General features: G+C 40.9%; 2 protein-coding genes across 4 annotated transcripts in view; one reads left to right on the top strand and one right to left on the bottom strand.

Annotated features, from left to right (window-relative positions):
* Positions 1–15,113, top strand: part of LOC111974810 (STE20/SPS1-related proline-alanine-rich protein kinase-like) — a 28,870-nt gene extending 13,757 nt beyond the window's left edge. For both annotated transcript variants that reach the window (XM_024002820.2, XM_024002829.2), the window contains 4 exons: positions 10,335–10,387; positions 10,527–10,595; positions 10,977–11,041; positions 13,145–15,113. In XM_024002820.2, coding sequence (XP_023858588.1) covers positions 10,335–10,387; positions 10,527–10,595; positions 10,977–11,041; positions 13,145–13,219 — 262 coding nt within the window. In that variant the 3' untranslated portion in view covers positions 13,220–15,113. The remainder of the gene's footprint in view (positions 1–10,334; positions 10,388–10,526; positions 10,596–10,976; positions 11,042–13,144) is intronic.
* A 2,942-nt stretch (positions 15,114–18,055) lies between these two features.
* The window catches only part of LOC111974800 (beta-1,3-galactosyltransferase 1-like), a 113,592-nt gene continuing 109,526 nt past the window's right edge, over positions 18,056–22,121 (bottom strand). For both annotated transcript variants that reach the window (XM_024002808.2, XM_070447273.1), the window contains one exon: positions 18,056–20,530. In XM_024002808.2, coding sequence (XP_023858576.1) covers positions 19,298–20,287 — 990 coding nt within the window. In that variant the 5' untranslated portion in view covers positions 20,288–20,530 and the 3' untranslated portion in view covers positions 18,056–19,297. The remainder of the gene's footprint in view (positions 20,531–22,121) is intronic.

Raw genomic sequence — 22,121 nt, 5'->3', positions numbered from 1 at the left:
TCTGGGTCGATGAGATAGCAGGCAGCATCTGAAGGGCCCTCCCCAGGCCCACTGCGCAACTCACAAAGCCATCCCCTCCACTGCATGCCAACAGCAGGCCAACTGGAGGGCTGGCTACTGGAGAAGTGTAATTATTCTAACCTTTACATGTAAATAAATGGACAGTTCTGTGAGCAGTGGGGCTGTAGTTATTTGTCAGTGGCCGTGGTTCTATTCATTGCAGCCGTTTCAGGCTGTTTTCCCTGGCTGTGTATGGGGAGCAATGTATCATTTGCTAATAAGTGGTTTGCTGTATGTACTATGTATTAAACCAATCCTGCTCTGCGCTAAGGGCAGTCTCGCCACAGCAAAAGGATTGCAGTGACGTGTGTCTTGGTAGATTAAGTCAAAAGTAAACTGACAAGATCCACACCTCTGATCTGTGCTGAAACAGTCAGTCCCTGTCATGCAGCAGCCAAAGGAGAGCAGCACATTTATCAGGACTCTCAATTTCAAGCCCTCCTTTGGCTGAAGGACTTGTACAGATAAACTCAAATGGCTTTAGCTTAGCCCTGTCAACTCCCAATTTCCCATAGAGCAATAATGGGGATTTGTTGCAATCGGTTTTGACACTTTATGTAGCATTATGATGTGGATATATTTGCAGAGAGATTTCTATATAACCCCATTTAGTCCATGAACTGTAAAAGCAGTTCTGGGAGCACCCGCAAGAGCATTACATTACATTTGATTCGCTGGGCTGAATTACATTGGTGACATTGCACAGCTTTTGAATATGTCGTAAACTGGTATAACGCAATACCTTATTTTCTCCACAGTCCTGAGTCAGTGCAGTAAAACAAGTGTTCCATTATAACACCATCATCTACACTCACCATCTCTTTTCGCATGACAGAAAATATGTTTGCCACTACAGTTTGTAATGCATCAGCCTAAAGACGTCTACTGTACCCAGTGCCCAGAGGTTCAGGAGATGACATAGTCACTGGTCAGACTATGAGTGACAAACGGGTCCTTAAGCAGATAGAGTAAAAGGGGGAATACTTTTGAAGCGGGCCTTTTGGATGCAGCCATACTTTCAAGGACAGATGCGGAGAACGACAGACCTCTTTGTCTGAGAGGACGGGTGGAACAGATGTTAGAAATTCAGCAACGTGACTTTAAGTCTGGATTGTCAACCGAGGGGTTGTGAGAGCTTGACAACAGGATTAAGGCTAAGCTTAATAAAAGTCAGAGCTAGGAGGTCCCTGTAGAAAATTTACTGAGGGTACTGAGGATGCATGTTAGGTGAAAGGAATCACAGAAAGGAGTGTTATTTTGAATAATTCATAGGGCATCCCCAGGGACCTTAGGAAATGTTTTCATACAATTCTTACATTGTTTCTTTGCTGACTATCTAGTTAACATAATAGTAGGACAAGTGAGATAACTGTAGTTTATTTCCATTCAAAGTGAATTTATGTTGTGGAAAACAGATGGGGAAATTGTTGGAGCTATCTAACCTGATTCAAGCTGAAACCTATAGCATTATTAAAGCCCATATTGAATAGTGCCAGCTTTGTCTCTTTCCAGTCACAATGGAATTACAGTAATCACTCTCTTCTAGATACATCTTTATATTTTAATCAGTGATTGATCGGCAGTCAGATGGGACACACCACATTCCACCAATCATAATATTATGTTATACTCTTCCATACAATAGTAGCTAGATGTATCTAGTTGTTTTTACAAAAGACTTGCATTGACAAGTTTCTTAGGCTTCAGTTTTGTAATTGTAATAATCCATGCAGATTCAAATGTAATTATAGTTTTAATCCAACAATTGCTTCACTAAGAGTAAACCATGAACAGAGCTCTGGTGGTATAAGAGCTGCATCGTGTGGTGGTGGGGTTCTCTTGGGTAAAAATACAAAACTAATTTGAAAAACTTAATTGCATCTGAAAGAACAAACACAAGACTATATAAATTCTCCTCCCAAAACTGATAAGGATGTTAAGGCTGATTTGAAAGGGATTTATGCTAGTGTGAACCCATAAATTAAGGTTCTTTCGAGAATTGTATTCAGATGGGATGCTATGATTAGTTGACCATGGTTACAGTTGCAAAGGCAGGGTATGTTCCTGGAAACTTTCTAATTTTACATGGAAACTATCAGAATTTTGATATCTTTCAAGGATTTCATGTAATCTATCACAAGATATCTAGTGGCCTTTATGGGTACTTCAGATTATCTAAGGTGTCTGTAATTATGTCTGGCTCTCTGTGTGGCCTTATCACATGTAAAATATATGACATCATTAAATAAGATGATTTAAAAAATAAAGCAGAATGACAAAGCTGTAAAACATCCAAAATATAAACCATCAATTTAGTGAATACCATTGGTTTCAGCATAATATAATTTAAAACAATTTTACACTTGTATTTATTTGACTAAGTCTATGTATTTGTTGTCAATATTTTGGCGGCAAACTGGTGGCAGTTGTGAAGTCAATAGTTTAGTTAGGGGACTTGGAACCGGCAGGAAACTTCAATTAAAAGACAGTAAGAACGACAGGAAAAGTTTGAATGACCTGGGAGTTGAACTGTTTTATTTTGTACAGAAGAAATTGAACATTTGATCTGCTCCATGAAAGAAAGACTACTTTGGCACAGATATTGACGTTTCATCCTCACTGGCAATTGATTGCTGATTTAATAGGGTATGTGATCATGGGAGGATAGAAGTCAGACAATTAACCAATAGAGCTCCAGGCAGATGTGGCATATTTATTCCGTCTGTCCATGGGCTGGAGTTATCATGCCCACGCAGCCCACCCTGCCTTGTGTAGACTCAGACAAAAAGTTTTGATTATTGTGCGTTGCCGTGTGTAAACTCATTCATTAAAACCCACAAGGAAGTCAAATTACTCTCCTTTATTTTGACAGCCCAAATTAATTACTAGCACATTAATACTATCTCCTCTCACACAGTGAGCCCATTCCTGTAGGCTTTTCCAAGGCCGGAGCTCTGAAGTACTTTCCCTCTCCCACTCCAAACACTCCCCAGTTTACCCCCAGATGTTTGTATTGATTTTTTGTTGGTGTTTTAAGAAATGACCTCCCTGTCAATGCCACACAGGATTTAGAGTTCTCCTGTGTAGTCAGGGGCGGACTGACCATCTGACATTTCGGGCAAATGCCAGATAGGCTGGTCCATTTTTAGCCTGGTGGGCCTGTCTAACTTTCTTTTGGGGGGGGGGTGTTTTTGAATAAGGGGTGGAGTGATGGGGGCCTCAACGAATAAAATGGGCAGGTGTGGGGTCATCGAGGGGGGAAAAAAGGTCAGTTGTGGGGGCCTCAAGGAAAGAAATGGGCCGGTGTGTTAGAAATGTCAAAGCCGATTTCTGGTCACTGTCAGTCCCTGTGTGTAGTCTATACACAACAGACCATCTGTTTACCTGGCCTCGGTCTTGAACTGCAGTGAACGCTCTCAGTGCTAGAGAGCTTTACAGCTAACTTTCCCCAACATACCAATCATACGTCTGGACAGGATACATTGCAAACAGCTTAGYTGGCAGAGTGCAGTTCAGAAGTATTAAATTGTTCTATAGACAAACATTACTTGAGTTACTCAGGGGAACTGGGAGTGATGACATTCTGTCATGTTCTACAGTGGAGATTCTCCCCTCCATGAATGGCACTCTCTCTGTGTTTGCCAGTCAAGTGTTTGCCTGAGTCCTCATTGCCTACCAGGGGAAATCTATTTTAGTAGATAGAAGACCTCTCTATACTAATTATTTCAGCTCATGCTTTACCTGGTAAACACTCCAATCGCCCCAATGCTTGTTAGTGCCCACTGACATCTCTGGTGATTCATWTGGAAGGTGTGGGATGCTGGGATTTGAAGCTGACTGAGCAAAGTCATGGTTTATTCTGTCTGTTTATTCATGGCTTATTCTGTCCCTGTGCTGATGGGTTGATAAGAACACAGTTATTTAAGAAAATCTTAACACTCCTAGTAAGACTCTGGAAGATTGACGTTTTTAAAAGAAGCCGATTAAAACCCCTAAAACTTCTAAACGGTTTCTCAGTCTGTGTGTGCGGCTTAGCTCCGACTGTCCTCTGCGATCTATTTACCTCCCACAATGTAATCTGACAGGGACTTTCCAGGAATCTGCTGCCGATCTCTCTGGAGGAGGACTTAGTTGGTAGTTGGAGACGCAGGGCTCAGGCCCTCTGCCACAGATGTGGCCGCAGAAACACTTTCAGCACGCTCTCCCACTGTCCGTGGATGAACTGGAGAGATCTTACTCATCCTACATCCATCCGATAAACTCAAGTTTCACCCCTGACTTCTCTCTAGCTGTGAATCTGCAGAATTGGACAAGTAAAGTTGACTCACAGGCAGCTGATGGAAATCCACTCCTACTTCTCTTCCTACTGCCTCTCTGTCTCTCTCGCTCTATCTCGCAGAACTAAGTTAGCCCTCACAGATGTGTCGGAGCATGTTCCTTACATGCAAAATCTCCTGTAAAATGTAGGTCAAGGGCTACCAGGCGGGCGGAGATGGATGTGATTTATGCATCTTAATTACAGCCCAATTTAATCCCACTCCCACAACGCTGTGTACAGTAGCCTGCCCAGCCACTACCCTCCTTTTGAAGCTATCAGTCATTGTGCTGTTGTTATGATGACTCCATGTACTGTATTAATGCCAACGTTAGAGCGAATTTAGATGGGGTAGTACAGTGTAAAATTGACATAGGATAGACATGCAGATGGACTTTTATGCATCATGTCGGTATTAGGAGAGGCATCCTCTTGTCTTGCTGGTTTGAAGTTGCTGTATAAGAAAGCTGTATGAATTAGTAGGCTGCTTTAGTTCTTAGCCAGATGGGAGCTCGGAGCCAAGAGAACTCACAGACAGATGTTACCTTCACACAGTATGGAACTACTAAAACTACAAGTCCCTTTTTACATCATTATCCTTAGTCAACCTCCTGCTACTGTAATACTTCTATCACCCTCTGAAAGATTAAAAGATTCTACCTGTTTTACATTAAATCAATTATACAATGCATTTGAGCTGCTATATTCCGTGTTTCAGCTGCATTTCAACACTTCATTTGACCTTAGGAAAGGATCAATCGGGCATGTGACAAATATGGAAATTCACTGGATGGCCWTCATGGAGTAATTTATCTGTTTTATTCTCCTAAACCAGAGATATATATATATATATATTTTTTTTTTTAAATGTATTTAACATTTATTTAACTAGGCAAGTCAGTTAAGAACAAATTCTTATTGACAATGACGGCCTACCTAAAGGCAAAAGGCCTCCTGCGGGGACGGGGGCCTGGGATTAAAAATAAATAAATACAATATAAATATAGGACAAAACACACATCACAACAAGAGAGACAACACTACATCAAGAGAGACCTAAGACGACAACATAGCAAGGCAGCAACACATGACAACACAGCATGGTTGCTGCTAATGCTCATGCTAATGTCTGAGCAGAGATGGGATGATGACTTTAAGGAATGAAAAATAAMAAAGTTATCAAAACTAAGTAATATACACAACTAAAATATTTCATTATTTCTTAGTCATGTCCTATTTTTCCATTGATGTCTATCCAATGTGGACCTGACACAGACAATGGAATATTWTCAATGTTTTGGCAATTGAATGTTCACTATTTTGGGATTTGGAATTTCCGTGTATAAAGCTGTAAAATCATTGTAATGTCATTACTTCATAATGCATTAAATGTTGAAAAAAAATATTGACATTGAAAACCGTGATCTTTTTAAAATAATCGAACTGAAACCTAACGAACCTCAAAAAGCATTAATCGCTCAGCACTAACGAACAACGACAATTACACTGTTTGAGTGATTTTAAAAGTTGTACATTATTCTGGTCATTCCACTGCAAGGACACTTCAAATCCAAATCAAATCTCCAAATATGTCAGTCTTAACACAGCCGCAAGTACAAGATTGCATTAGCACAGTTACCATATCTACTTCTTGGAACCCATTGAGATTTGTCTTTAATGGACTCTATTCCTGCTGACACATGGTATCAACCGTTTCTTAACATAATCATGTTAGCCTACTTCTAGAATCATTTCCTGAATGTGTTATTTTCCCATTTACATTTCTGGCATTCATGATATTCTAACACCTTGCCKAAACCGGCTGCGCGCGTGCGCCATCGTGCTCTATCGTGCATAAATGTATTTAGCCCCCCCACATCAAACGCGATCACGACACGCAGGTTAAAATATCAAAACAAACTCTGAACCAATGACATTAATTTGGGGACAGGTGGAAAAGCATTAAACATGTATGGTAATTTASCTAGTTAGCTTGCACTTGCTAGCTAACGTTAATTTGTCCTATTTAGCTAGCTTGCTGTTGCTAGCTAATTTGTCCTGGGATATAAACATTGAGTTGTTATTTTACCTGAAATGCACAAGGATCTCTACTCCGACAATTAATCCACACATAAAACGGCCAACCGAATCGTTTCTAGTCATCTCTCCTCCCAGGCTTTTTCATCGTTTCAATTATATGGTGATTGCATCTAAACTTTCATTGTATTACCACGACTACCGGCAAAACAGTTCATTTTTCTATCACCCACGTGGGTATAACCAATGAGGAGATGGCACGTGGGTACCTGCTTCTATAAACCAATGAGGAGATGGGAGAGGCAMSACTTGCAGCGCGATCTGCGTCAGAAATAGGAACGACATCTATTTTAGCCCTTGGTGTRGCAGACMCTCGTTGTCGCGCGCAAGCAGTGTGGGTGCAATAATTGAATAACATGGATTTCTAAATGTATTTTGCGACGCTCGCGCACGCGACGTGTCCGGTCTGMTCAGCATGTAAGGAGTAGGACAATRCAATCACGATCTGMTCTCTGTTGTTGATTTGGTTCAGTAATTTTGCCTGCTGTCTTGATCACGTCACGATCACGTCATAATAAATTCAGGTATGTTTATCCCCGTTTCGTTACGTTTGCTTACGTTTTAAGGAATGTTTTTCAACAGAATCGGCGGAATGATTACACCCCTGATCACACATGAACACAGTTCACTTTTATAGCAGGCACATACAAACAGCATAATAATTCTGCCCATTGTAGAATTTCTTCTCGAATCTCTGCGCTCTCTTCTTCATCTTTTTCCTTAGCTTGTGGACTTCAGTGCACAACACATCAGCTATCTGTGACCAGTTGAAAAAACCTTTCCAAGCCAAACCTTAATATCATAACCGCTACACATAGCCTACATCGTTGTCACCATATTAGCGACTGTCATAGCTAGTCAACATAGCTACTAGAACTAACTCGTTAGTAAACCCATTTCAATCATGCAGTACAGTGGTCAGCAAGCAGTTTAGCAGTTACACCAGTGGGCCCCATTGGCAATAAATTCATAAAACCTTACCTTGACTTGGAAGAGTTCCAGTGTTGGATACCATTAGCCAGCTAGCTAGCATAGGATCCCTCTCTGTTTGAGCCAGGTGTTTGAGTAGGCTAAACTTGCTAGCTGCTGTCGCTAGCTAAGTAAAAGTGGAAAAAATACATGAAATATAGCTAGCACTCTCTCTTTCTCTCTCTCGTATCTCCTTKATTTTTAAAMAAATWAATTTGTTCAAAACTGTACAAATATTGTRTTCCTCTCTTTTTTAGTCAACAACTCACCATATTTTATCCACTGCAGTGCTAGCTAGCTGTAGCTTATGCTTTTAGTATTAGGTTAATTATTTTGATTGGGTYGACAACATGTCAGTCCATGCTGCAAGAGCTCTGATAGGTTGGAGGACATCCTCTGGAAGTTTTGTATTGAAGTCAATGTACCCAGAGGAGGACGGAAACTAGCCATGGTGCTACCTTAGAGTGTTGTTGAGGCTACTGTGAACCATTATTGCAAATCAGTGTGTTTTAATCAATTATTTGGTGACATTAGCATAGTTTTATCTAAAAAGGATGACTTTTTTAATGTTTCAATATTTAAACATTTTTWAAATTCACTGAGGATGGRCCTCCCCTTCCTCCTCTGATGAGCCTCCACTGCTGCACATATACAGTGCCAGTCAAAAGTTTGGACACACCTACTCATTCCATTTTTTATTATTTTCTACATTTTAGAATAATATTGAAGACATCAAAACTATGAAATAACACATATGGAATCATGTACTAACCAAAAAAGTGTTAAACAAATCAAAATATATTTTATATTTGACATTCTTCAAAGTAGCCACCCTTTGCTTTGATGACAGCTTTTGGCATTCAACCAGTTTCATGAGGTAGTCACCTGGAATGCATTTCAATTAACAGGTGTGCCTTGTTAAAAGTTCATTTGTGGAATTTCTTTTCTTCTGTGTTTGTAATGTGTTTGAGCCAATCAGTTGTGTTCTGACAAGGTAGGGTTGGTATACAAAAGATAGCCCTATTTGGTAAAAGACCAAGTKCATATTATGGCAAGAACAGCTCAAATAAGCAAAGAAAAACAACAGTCCATCATTACTTTAAGACATGAAGGTCAGTGAATATGGAACATTTCAAGTAAGTTTCTTCAAGTGCTATCGCAAAAACCATCAAGCGCTGATGGTTGAAACAGCCCAAATAAATTATTCACAGAGTTCAAGTAGCAGACACATATCAACATCAACTGTTCAAAGGATAATTACTYCAAAGAAACCACTACTAAAGGACAKCAATAAGAAGAGYTTTGCTTTGGCCAAGAAACGCAAGCAATGGACATTAGACTGGTGGAAATCTGTCCTTAGGTCTGATGAGTCCAAATTTTAGATTTTTGGTTCCACCCGTTGTCTCTTTGTGAGACGCAGAGTAGGTGAARGGATGATCTCCGCATGTGTGGTTCCCACCGTGAAGCATGGAGGAGGAGGTGGGATGGTGTGGGGGTGCTTTGCTGGTGACTGTCTGTGATTTATTTAGAACTAAAGGCACACTTAGCCAGCATGGCTACCATAGCATTCTGCAMCGATACGCCATCCCATCTGGTTTACGTTTACTGGAACTATCATTTGTTTTTCAATAGGACAATGACCCAACACACCTCCAGGCTGTGTAAGGGCTATTTGACCTAGAAGGAAAGTGATGGAGTGATGCATCAGATGACCTGGCCTCCACAATCACCCGACCTCAACCCAATTGAGATGGTTTGGGATGAATTGGACCGCAGCGTGAAGGAAAAGCAGCCAACAAGTTCTCAGCATATGTGGGAACTCCTTAAAAGCATTCCAGGTGAAGCTGGTTGAGAGAATGCCAGGAGTCTGCAAAGCTGTCATCAAGGCAAAYGGTGGCTACTTKAGAATCATAAACAAATCCAAATATATTTTACATTTTTAACACTTTTTGGGTTACTACATGTTTCAATATGTGTTATTTCATAGTTTTGATGTCTMCAGTATTATTCTACAATGTAGAAAATAGTACAAATAAAGAAAAACCCTTGAATGAGTAAGTGTGTCCAAACTTTTGACTGGGACTTTATATTTATATTCCTGACTCGGACATTGCTCGTTTTGTGTGTATTGTTTTGTATTGTTAGGTATTGCTGCACTGTTGGAGCTAGAAACATCATTTTGCTGCACCTGCAATAACATCTGCAAAATATGTGTATGCAACCAGTAACATTTGATGTGATGATGTTGTAGTCACCACAATAGGCTATATACAGTACGTAGATGAGTTTTTCCCAACCTGTACAGTATGCATGTTCACCACTGGTACACAGACCAAAAGGAGGGTTTGGCCAATGCACAGAGAGGCTGCTGTTTACTATAAACATCAGTCAGCTGTTCTTTGGAACTCTTCATGAGACTTACCCCCACCATGGCAACTCAAAATAATCACATTATACATGAGTCACATGCAAGGATAAACATTTTACCACTAATGCTACACCAACTGTGTCGTCCTTAAATAAATACAGGTGGATATTACAGTAGCTAGAAGTAACACTGACTTAAGCAGTTAGTTAGGAAAACGATGTGCTTAACATGGCCCAGTGTGTGAAGCCTAGAGGGTAGGGTTAAAGTGTCGATGTGGCAGACGGGCTGTCTCTTTCCACTCCTGAGGGTCTGCTTGTCAGGATCCTTTTCAGACAGTCTGAATCAAATAGAACAAACGGAGACTCTTGGCCTGGTCCCAGATCTGTATTGTAGCCAACTCCTCTGACTATTGTTGTCATGCCATGGAGTTGTAAAGCACTAACAGGCTAACCAGGTCCTGGACCCACTGTCTGTTCACATGTGACTCATCTTAAATACTTATCAACTTCCCATCTCTCTCGCCAGGAACTCCAGGAAGGAGCTGAATGACATCCGGTTTGAGTTCACCCCTGGCCGAGGTAAGAGGTGCACACAACGAAGAAGCTAATGTTAGAATGTGGTTGTTAGCACCATTTGATATTGTATTGAAGTGTAGTACCGTATGGCACATGTTAACTTCTCACCTGGTTCTAATGTTGTCTGTTATTCTCTCCATAGACACTGCCGATGGGGTTTCCCAGGAGCTATTCTCAGCTGGCCTTGTCAATGGACACGATGTTGTTGTCGGTAAAACTTTCATCCTTGTTTTCTAATGTAATGCAGGGCTTATTTAAACCCACATGCTTAGCATGTATTCTCCATACCTAGGTCAAATGCATGTGTAAAATACTTGAAAGGATTTGAGGTGCGCTTGATTTAACTCGGAGTTGGTACATTTGGGACTATTTTACCGGGCAAACTAAATCAAGTGCGGTTCAAGTATTTAAACGTATTTGACCTAGGACTGGTGTTTTCAAAAGAATCATATCCCTCTCAAAGTCAATGAGAGGTATAAGAGCAGCGATGTACGGTGTTGATTTATTCATCATATGATCTATGGTAGATAATCTGATGTGACTGTGCAATAACACTAGTAACACATACTCTATATATGACATTACCTTTCAGTTGCTGCTAACCTTCAGAAAATTGTAGATGACCCAACTACCTACAAAGTGTTGACCTTTAAACTGGTGAGTGCCCAAATGATAAATGTCACACCACCTCATGTCTCAAGCTAGCTACAGTACATGAAGTAAGAACGTTACATCACACAGATTGATTGACTTCCATAACTCTCAACCTACATAGAAAATATGTCTCACACCAATTAAATCACAATGCTTTAGGGTGGTGGTGTCTGGAAATACTGATACATTCAAATCCCAAATGAGCAGTGGCGCTAGAGAATGGGAGAAATCTGTGATGACAGTGTCGCGGCACTGACTTTGTCCTCTAAGTGAAATAACTGATGGTTGACACTCCTAATCTGCACATATGCTTCCCTCTGTGCACACCACTATGTGATTGATCGACACCGAGCGGAACAATGCAAATTCTCTACAGAGAAGAATTAAGGGAGCAATTAATGCCGCTCCCGGTGGGTTTGCTGTAATATTAGGGCTATTTTTTAGCACCCTTTTGGAAGGTGTTGATGAGGTAAACAACATCTGTGCGGTTGGTCACAGTACATCACTCTTTGACCTTTCTGCCATGTACGTCTTATCAGCAGCTGGTGAATGTCGCCGGAGATCCTCCCTGGTGTGCAGAACTGCATCAGAGGGGTTAGTGCAGCAGCATCCAGACTGTGCTGCTGGCTGGGGCATGGCTGGTTAAATATATTGGCCAGAGCACTTTCCCATTTCAATTTGTTAACACAGTGTTCCAGTTCCAGACGGCACGAAATCACACACAGCCACTCAACTCCAAATATCGACTAAAAACACTGAACTATGTTTGTGGTTTCACTACACATGCCGACAGTGAGAATAATTATCTTCGCTCCGAGAACAATTCCGAACGTTTTACCAAGAGGGTTTATACCACAGGATAGACCCACCAGTCTATCCGGGGAGTGACAGAACCTCTCTCCATTCTCCGCTCTAAATTGCTGGTGGTGGGCAGACATCAGGCCACTGACTCATGCTGTACCACTTCCAGGGGGATAGCGATGTGAAAAATATCAATGGCCTCTCAGAGACTGCACTCAAACCATTCTGAATGCGTCTGGCCAGTAATAAGGGATCCTTGTGGGTCAGCATAGGAGCATTACGAGTTTAGAATTTAGCCATATTTAGCCGCACTCACTCTCTAATGAACTTTCAATAAAATACCACTTATATTTCAGCAAAAGCTCCTCTAGTTCTGAAAGGGCTTTTGTGGAGTTAGCCATGCCAATAACTCAAGTGCAGTCAAAATAATTCTCTGTTTCTTTTTTCAAACGGCGCGTCTTATTTACAAAAAGCATTGAACACGATAGGGAGCTTTGTGAGACTTCTGGATCACTTTGAGCTTTTCCTGCCAGTGAAACCCCCCAGGTCTCAGGATGCCAATATCATCATGATTAAATGCAACACAGACCTGTGCAACACAGTCATAGAGCTTTTAACAAGGAACATATCCAATCTTTCTCCGTGCAAAGCACAGCACGGTAGATTGCGCTGCAACCCTTCACAGTAGAAGCTGTTGCATCAGAATATTATTAGTTATTAGATTAAATGAATACCCTGAAGGGAAATTACAGTTGTCTTTGTGCATGTTGCATTGCTTGTGTCACATGATTTCTAGTAACAACAGTAATGAAAGATACCTTGATGTAGTAATTAATAGAGCTGTTAAAGACGTCGTCACGGGTGATACAAAGCATTTTCTATTATCAATTTTCTATTATCAAATGGAGGAATGTCATTGTTCTACCACCTTGGCTGTAGGGGAAATAGTGTAGATACTTTTCAAAGCTTTCGCCGTAAATGTTTCATTTGGCAAATTATCTTTTGAAGGACTGTAATTCCTCCACTCTGCTCTCATGTCTTCGTGGCCCTGTAACAAGGGGACAAATCTCCTGTACTTCAAGTTTTCTTGGTTTATAGGATTTTAAGAGCAAAAGAGGTCAAAATAATATTAATCCGTTAAATAGTGGCTTACTACTTAAAGTAGGATCAGTGGCAAAACCAATCCTTATTGTTAGAGTACAGCTGTTCATTGGGTGTTGGATTATGTCTGGTAATGTTGTTGTGTACGCAAGTGTTAGGATTTCATGGCCCCCCACCTACCCTGTTGATCTGTTCCTCCATCAGGTCTCTGGCTGTGATGACACTGAGATCCCAGACAACGTGAAGTTGATTGGCTTCGCCCAGCTGAGTGTTAGCTGATGCCATCGTGGCCATCGCAGGTGAGATGGAGGAGTCAGGTCAGAGCAGACAGTCAGACAGACACCCCTTCCTTTCTTCCATTCTCCCCTGCCCCGATGCCCAGCTCTGTCACAGATCCACTCCGCTAGCTCCTCCCCCGCCCTGCCACTGGCTCACTGCCCCCTCCGCCCCCCAGGCTAGGTCATGTGCACGGAACAGGATTCAGCCAGGAAAACTAAAGATGTTCTCAGGTGGTAATAGCTGGGGATAAAACAAAGTGGCTTAGGGGTTGTGTTTTTTTTTATTATGTTACCTCTGCTTTCAGCGAAGCTCGTACTATTATTTATTGAATTTATAAACTTTTATTTCTTTCTCACCGTTATGTTTTCATGGTGAAAAATATTTGCTTCTTCAACTTCCATTTCACAGACTACTCATTTAAGATCAAGAAATGTTTCCCATAGCTCTGTGTTGTAGTCCCTCTTCAGAATGTAAGATTTCATTTGATGGAAGAAGCACATTTTCATGATAACATTATGAATGTTGTAAAAGGAATGAACTGTACTGTGTATAGATGAACGTAAACCAATACATTGAAGGGACCCGTTTTCGTTGAAAGTGAGGGATAGGGGAAACCTGAATGCTGCCGTGTGTAATGTGATGCTTATTCATATGACAGTGTTGATGCTTAAAAATGCTAGAGGTGCCTTGTTCWTTGATCTGTACCTAAGAACGTAGGTAATGAGTGAGACCGAGAAAAGCAGAACCTGTTTATGTTGGTTGATTTAAGACCATTTCACAAACATACATCTGTATATTCCAGCAGTGATACAACTCAATGGTAGGATTTTCTCAATAGTTAAGGACAAGCTACAATGCACTTTTGGGGCAGAGTATATGCACCTGACAAAACAATGCTTAGCCCTGGGAGACTCACGTTATGAATTGTAATGAGAATTTAACCTGTATGCTTTGTCGTCAGACAACAATGGTCATTTGAAACATAACAAACCATAATCCTGTAATATGCTTCAGCTGATGTGTTTTCGGAAGCCAAAATGAATTGATAAAGGGCTCTATTCAATCAGATCCGCTTTAGCCAGCATCCACATAGCGGTTGCTTTGCTGGTGTTGGAGGTGGAACTGCGGTAGAGCTGTCACATCCCCAAGTGGCTCCTGGCATTATACCTAAAGCGGACATTGCCATTGGTGGCACCAAGTCGCATTAAGAGAAATGCCATGCAGCCTCGTTTACAATTTCGAATACTGGAATGTGAGATGTCATGTACACCTCGATTAGGCTGGTGGAAATTAATCGATTCATGATTTTCTATTTGAGTGTCGTCATTTCTATATAGCCTACACTTTCTCGTTCTGAACTTCTAARGCGAGTGGGACGGGTGMGGCTTCGTGACAATGATCAAGAGCAGCRGCTCACCGATTTGACAGCTCCAACTTAGTTACACTTATGACACCGCCAGAAACATCAGCTATGCGGGTGTGGGCTACCGACGATTAATGCTTGATCTGATTAAATCTAGGCCACAATCTTGAAAAATGTAGTTTCTTGCTCTTGTCTTACTGCACTACAAGATGTTTTGTCCTAAATATATTAGTCTGAAATGTACTGTATAACAATGCATCTGCAAACGAAACCCAAAGGCAACTATTGAAAGGTTGATGAGCCATTTGTTTGTCCAAACAAGTACAGTAGCTCTAAATTAAAATTATTTTCTAAATTAAAGTGGAAAATAAATATTAACTTGTACTAAATACGTTATTTGAATAGCTAAATGATTGTGTTTTTTATGTACAGTATGTGTACCATTTCTGCATATMATCTTTGTTCCCTTTCTGTAATCGGCCGATTAAACATTTCTGCAGAGGAGCAACAAATAAAAATTAATTGCAATTATTAAAACTAATGTTGTGTTGAGTTGTTTTTCATTTTACTGCAATAGATGTTGATTTTCTTAAAAGTTAACTGACTGAAGTAATCCCGTCCAGATTGTAAAACATTACAATGTTCTAATACAGTGGTTCCCAAACTTTTTATAGTCCCTTACCCCTTCAAACATTCAACCTCCAGCTGTGTACTCCTTCTAGCACCAGGGTCACCACAGGTTAATGAGAAGGGTGTGAAAGGAAGCACATAACTCTGCAATGTTGGGTTGTATTGGAGAGAGTCTCAGTCTTAAATCATTTTCCACACACAGTCTGTGCCTGTATTTAGTTTTCATGTTAGTGAGGGCCGAGAATCCACTCTCACTTAGGTAGTACATGGTTGCAAAGGGCATCAGTGTCTTAACAGCGCAATCCAGAAATCTGTCAGTGGCTTCTGATTAAATTAAATTTTCACAGAACCACTTGTTGCAATTTTGATGAGGCTCTCTGGTTCAGATATCGGTAAATGGACTGGAGGCAGGGCATGAACGGGATAACAAATCCGGTTGTTTGTGTCATCCGTTTCGGGAAAGTGCCTGCGTAATTGCACACCCAACTCACTCAGGTGCTTCGCTATATCACATTTGACATTGTCCGTAAGCTTGAGTTCATTTGCACACAAAAAAAATCATACAATGATGGAAAGACCTGTGTGTTTTCCTTGTGATGCAGACAGAGAAGAGCGCCAACTTCTTAATCATAGCCTCAATTTTGTCCCACACATTGAATGTAATCCTAGATTCAGATCATTCAGGCGAGAAAAAACATCACCCAGATAGGCCAGTCGTGTGAGAAACTCATCATCATGCAAGCGGTAAGACAAGTGAAAATGATGGTCAGTAAAGAAAACTTTATGCTTTTCTCTCAATTTAAAAAAGTGTCAATACGTTACCCCTTGAAAACCAGCGTATGTTGTAAAAGCGTTACATGGTCGCTGCCCATATCATTGTATAGTGCAGAAAATACACGAGAGTTCAGGGGTCTTGCTTTAACAAAGTTAACCATTTTCACTGTAGTGTCCAAAACGTCTTTCAAGCTGTCAGGCATTCCCTTGGCAGCAAGAGCCTCTTGGTGGATGCTGCGATGTACCCAAGTGGCGCCGGGAACAACTGCTTGCACCCGTGTTAGCACTCCACTATGTCTCCCTGTCATGGKTTTTGCGCCATCAGTACAGATACCAACATGAGCAGCAGCTCCGTTTGGCTACATACGGACCGAGAGAGTAACGGTTAATGTGATTGGATGTTAATTATTTGAGTAGGCTACCTGTATTTGACATTGTGTTGTTATTTCGCTGAACACTAGATGGTTTTAATTTTATTTATAAAAAAAAAATGTGAGTCACATTTTTATTTGGCGTACCCCCGACGGCATTGCAGGTATCCCTGGGATTACCTGTCCTAATGGGAATACCTGTCCCAATGGAAATGAATTAGAACAGTTTGGACAACTTTGTGAAGGACACTCCTCACACATCCCAAGTACATACGGAAGAGGCAATGAAATGGTGAGGAATCCTTTCAGCCAAATAGTTCCTCCATTTATTATAAACAAGTTACAGAATTTGGCAATGTCACCATCTGGCAGATACACTGCTGTCGGGAACAGTCTGCCAAGTGACACTATGTGGCATGTGGATGTTTGGCAGATCCCCAAGGGGAGTTGAACTGGCTAGAGCCACTGAAAATTCAAAATGTTACAAATGCACACATTTACATGGAAATATATAAAAAATATATATTTGTTGCTGGGAGTAATTTGTGGATGGTACTCGAGTTTGTTGACAAATACAAAACATTTGATGAACATGAAAATCCATACAAGTAGCTGTAATTCAACAAATCTAAACCCCAAAAACAAATGTCATCGACATGAATGCATGATTAGGGTCAACAAGTGTACAAGGCATTGAATAGGTTTTATTATTTACAAGTATGTATATTTTTTWATGTAAATAAAACATACTGTATATCACAACAACCCCTTCAGGATGGATCTTTAAACTTTCACAGTCAAATGTCACAATAGCTTATACACTGAACAAAAATATAAACGCAAAAGGTGTTGGTCCCATGTTTCCATACGCACAAAAAGCATATTTCTCTAAATTATTTTGCACAAATTGGTTTAKATCCCTATAGTGAGCATTTCTCCTTTGCCAAGATAATCCATCCACCTGACAGGTGTGCGATAAAGAAACTGATTAAACAGCATGATCATTACACAGGTGCACCTTGTGCTGGGGACAATAAAAATGTAATTTAATGTTCATTTCTCTACCATAAGCCGCKTCAGACGTTGTTTTAGAGAATTTGGCAGGATGTCCAAATGGCCTCACAACCGCAGACCATGTGTATGGCGTTGTGTGGGCAAGCGTGTGCCGATGTCAGCTTTGTGAACAGAGTACCCCATGGTGGCGTGGGGTTATGGTATGGGCAGGKWTAAGCTACGGACAACGAACACAATCACATTTTATCGATGGCAATTTGAATGCACAGAAATACCATGACAGGATCCTGAGGTCCATTGTTGTGCCATTCATGCACCGCCATCTAATCATGTTTCAGTATGATAATGCACAGCCCCATGTCGCAAGGATCTGTACACAATTCCTGGAAGCTGAAAATATCCAGTTCTTCCACATGGCCTGCATACTGTACTCACCAGACGTGTCACTCATTGAGCATGTTTGGGATGCTCTGAATCGACTTGTACGACCGTGTGTTCTAGTTCCCGCCAATATCCAGCAACTTCGCACAGCCATTGAAGAGGAGTGGGACAACATTACACAGGCCACAGTCAACAGCCTGATCAACTCTATGCAAAGGAGATGTGTCGCGCTGCATGAGGCAAATGGTGGTCACACCACATACTGACTGGTTTTCTGATCAACACCCCTACCTTTAAAAAAAAAAAGTCTCTGTGACCAACAGATGCATATCTGTATTCCCAGTCGTGAAATCCGTAGATTAGGGCCTAATTTATTTATTTCAATTGACTGATTTCCTCATATGAACTGTAACTCAGTCAAATTGTTGCGTTTCTATTTTTGTTCAGTATCATACTAGACTTTAAAAAAAATACTTGAATTACATTTGGACCATAACAGCCATCCAAGTTCTAGAAAATATAACTATTTCACATTACTTCAATAGCAGTACTTCAGTAAAGATATGCCAAATAGACATGATAATACATTCATTTGTGAATGTAGATAGTTGTTACTATGTAAATTGTCACTTGCACAAGATGATATTTATGCCTGTTGAGACTTGGTAGCGGTAATGAATTGTTAATGAATCAGCTCTCTACGTACAGTATAAAGTAATAGAAGACAGTTTTATCAGAAGCCTGTAGCATGAAACCGTTAATTACTTAAAGTACACCGTAAGGAAAAAAATATATGAATGACATCGAAATGTTTCTTTCCCGAAGAAGTGGCAGGTAGCCTACATTTACACCGATATTTAAACAAAAAATACCCAGGCAAATAAAAATGTATAGCATCTGTTTACCCACATGTAGTTTTGAACACTGCAGTAGTGAACATCACTACCAATAGTGTTGAAGTACATCCAGCAGAGATGTCTTCATTTCTTAATAAATAGCAACTATATGAAAACAACCAACAACATTCACACTTGGTCTACGTTTGTTGTCATTGTTGCAGCGTTATTTGCCATTTCAAATTGTATGTATTATTGTGTGTACAGTAGTTGACCAGCCATTAGATTGGTAGGAGGGATGAGACAATATGTGGGTGAGGCTTTGTCCCACTGTAAGGAAATACCGGCATCCCCCAAAACAGCATGAGAACTTGGCATAAAGTAGATAGATTTACACTGACAAATAAATTGTTTTTTCCTTCAATAATAACTCTGGTTTCACTTGTAAATGTTACTTTAAAAAATGTACATTAGAGAGTAAATGTTCATCAACATGAGTTTGTGAAGTCTATAGTTGGAATTCTAGACAGATAACAAAATGACTAGCAACAAGACTATTTTAGTGTGTGTTTGAATGAGAACATGCGCTTTACAAGCTTCATGCACCCAACAGCTACAGAGTGGATTCAGTAGTATGCTAGTAGCCTACAGAGAACTAATGCTGTCAGAAAATGAAGAAGAGTCCAAGTTGAGTTGTCCTCAGGTGCCACTAGCATCTGAGGTGTTTCTTGCTTGACATGTCGTTCCAGATTCGGTGCATTTCTTCCGGTGAGATCTGATGGACAGTGATAACACGACGGTACCTGCACAGGCTGTAGGCCATTTTCCAGTGATTGAAGCCACTGTTCTGATAGGGATGGATGCCTAGCTTCCTCAGACACAGTCCCACGTACACATCCTCCAGGTGGAGCAGTCTGGTGTGCAGAGAGGTCTTATAGATCAGCTCAGCCACGTCCACTGAGAACACGTACCCCGTTCCCGAGCAGAATGGGGGGTACTTAGCCTCGGGGTACAGGTCTCTGGGCATGTACCACTTACTGCGCATGTCTCTGATGGGACCWCCGTTGATGACGTAGCCCGTGAAGTACCTCCTCTTGGGCTTGGTGGTGGGCTTCAGAAGCTTGTAGACCAGATTGTCCATGTTGACGAAYATGTCYCTGTCTGTCTTCATGACGTACTGGGCCTGGGAGCAGAAGGTGGCCACCCAGCGCATGCCCATCAGGGTCTTGAGGGTGAGGTTGTGGTACGAGTCTATGAAGTCCTCCACCACAATGTCGTGGAAGATCTGGCTCTCCTGTTCTACCATCTGGTTGAGGACGGCGTCCGTGTTGCGGCCCAGCAGGAAGAGGGTGATGATGCGGATGTCGCTGTAGGTGCTCTCATCGCCCCAGGTCTCCCGGATGGCCTGACGAGCATCAAAGTCTTTGTGTGTGGTGCTGATCAGGATGACCAGGAAGGGCGTGTTGGTCTCACATTTCTTAGGCTCGTTGATGACAAAGTCGAAGGCGTGGGGGTTCAGCGTTCGCGTCCGGATGTTGCTGAACGTAGTGTTCTTAACGGTTTTCACAGTCTTCCGGATCGGCAAAGACATCTGCCCACTGACATAGGAGGATGTCGGCCGGGATATACCCAAGTACCAAAGAGCACTTGCCCAGCAAACGACTGTCAACACGTACAAGCATGAGACTTTTGAAGGCATTCTGCTGCATTTATATGTATTTAATGCATTGAATCTTATAAGGTTTTCTTTCCATTAGCAGTGTTCCTTCCAGCAAGGCAGCATAATGCTGCACCGAAGTGCTGCTTGACATTAATTGTCAGTTATGGATTGCATTAGAGGAAAGTGATGGGATGTTGTTGTTTGCCTTTTAACGCAAATGCGGTTTGCAGCCGTGCAGATGTCCTGWTTTTCTTCTTGACACTTCTGCTTCTCCATTTACATCTGAAAAACAGAGGAAGAATATGTTAATGCCAGAACAAACAGATAGGTCTTAATAGAATCAGAAAGTACACTCTTCTGCTAAATAAAATAATACAAAGTTTTATCAAAAGGCAGTGTTAGAGTTTCTCTAAAATCAGTACTCAGCAGTTATAACCAACAGCATTTGATAAGAGTTATGTCTTTGTACTGCATCTAGACAACATTTTGCTTTAACACAGGAGTGTGCACTTTAAAATAAAATGCTTATACAGAATTCTATGAGTTCTAAGCTGCTCAAAAAACAACTCGGCGACATTGAACAAGTCTATTGATCTTTTGGATGGCTAATTGAATTGAAGTCTATACATTTCAGTTTCTAGAATGAAGTACCTGTATCAGAAGTCCTGAGAGAGAATCTATTCTGAGGTTAAAAGAATGAAGTCTGATTGAATCACTATCTCTCACACAAGGCCGTACACTAATGCAGTAAGGAAATGGTTAAATGCTGCCAACTGCAAAGTGTCATAATCCTCCCGAGGTCCTAGAAAGAGTGCATCCCCATTCAGTGTATTTAGATAACGCACCAAACCTGTCATATCTTCGCTAAACACAGATCAACTGACACTACATATTGATTTGGTGCAGTCATATAGCTTACATTCTTATTAATAAGTGGTTGTGATGGAGCAAGTTTAGAAATATCTGCAGTTGGCATAATTGGGCAATTACTGTCTTAGCCACAACAGACTAAAACAAAGTGCATGTTGCTAGTGCTTTGGCTACACTCGGGATACTCGGGATACTTGGCATAGAACTACCCACTTTATAGGCATGCCCTTCTGCTTTACAAAACACTTTAATGATGGGTCAGAGGTAGTAAATGGTTATAAGACTCTACTGTACACATTTCCAATTTCAACCTTGCCCTTACAAAAAAGGATTGCCGTTTTGAAACTGCAGTAAAAGTGCATTAACTGCAGTCGACTGTGGTATTTCGGACGCAGTAATTACAGAATAACTGCAGTGTACTGCAGTTGAACTGCAGTCTCACTGCATAATTACTGCAGTAAAAATAACAGTGTTATTATGAACGCAGTATTTGTAGCATACTGCAGTTATACTGCACTCTAACTGTAGTTATACTGCAGTGCACTGCAGTTATACTGCACCCTGGCTGCAATCTTTTTTCGAAAGGGTATTTACAGAATGGACCTCATTTATTAAACAAGACCACATAAAAATACTGCATGTTCAATATATAACTGAGATGCTCATTTTGACATGACATCTGTAGTACAAAAGCGTATTAAAGTAGTGACATTCAAAGTGGCACATCAAAGGACTTTCAGATTTCCACTATTTCCATTATGAAACCCATATCATTATTAGAACACTGCACTATACTGAGAGCGCGCAGGCAACACAAGAGAACACAAAATCAACATGATTGACCTGACTTGATCTTTTTGTCCATCCGTCACTAAAAAGCATTTTAGAAGCAACATTCTTCCAATCCAGTAGGCATATATTTTAAACGATTGACTTTTAATCCACAAAAAAGAGACAGAGAGACAGAGAGAGACAGAGACAGAGACAGAGACAGAGACAGAGA

This window comes from Salvelinus sp. IW2-2015, linkage group LG2, assembly GCF_002910315.2.
Source record: "Salvelinus sp. IW2-2015 linkage group LG2, ASM291031v2, whole genome shotgun sequence".
Classification (NCBI taxonomy): domain Eukaryota; kingdom Metazoa; phylum Chordata; class Actinopteri; order Salmoniformes; family Salmonidae; genus Salvelinus; species Salvelinus sp. IW2-2015.
The sequence above is the reverse complement of the archived record's forward strand: the minus strand, read 5'-3'. Positions and strand labels throughout refer to the sequence as shown.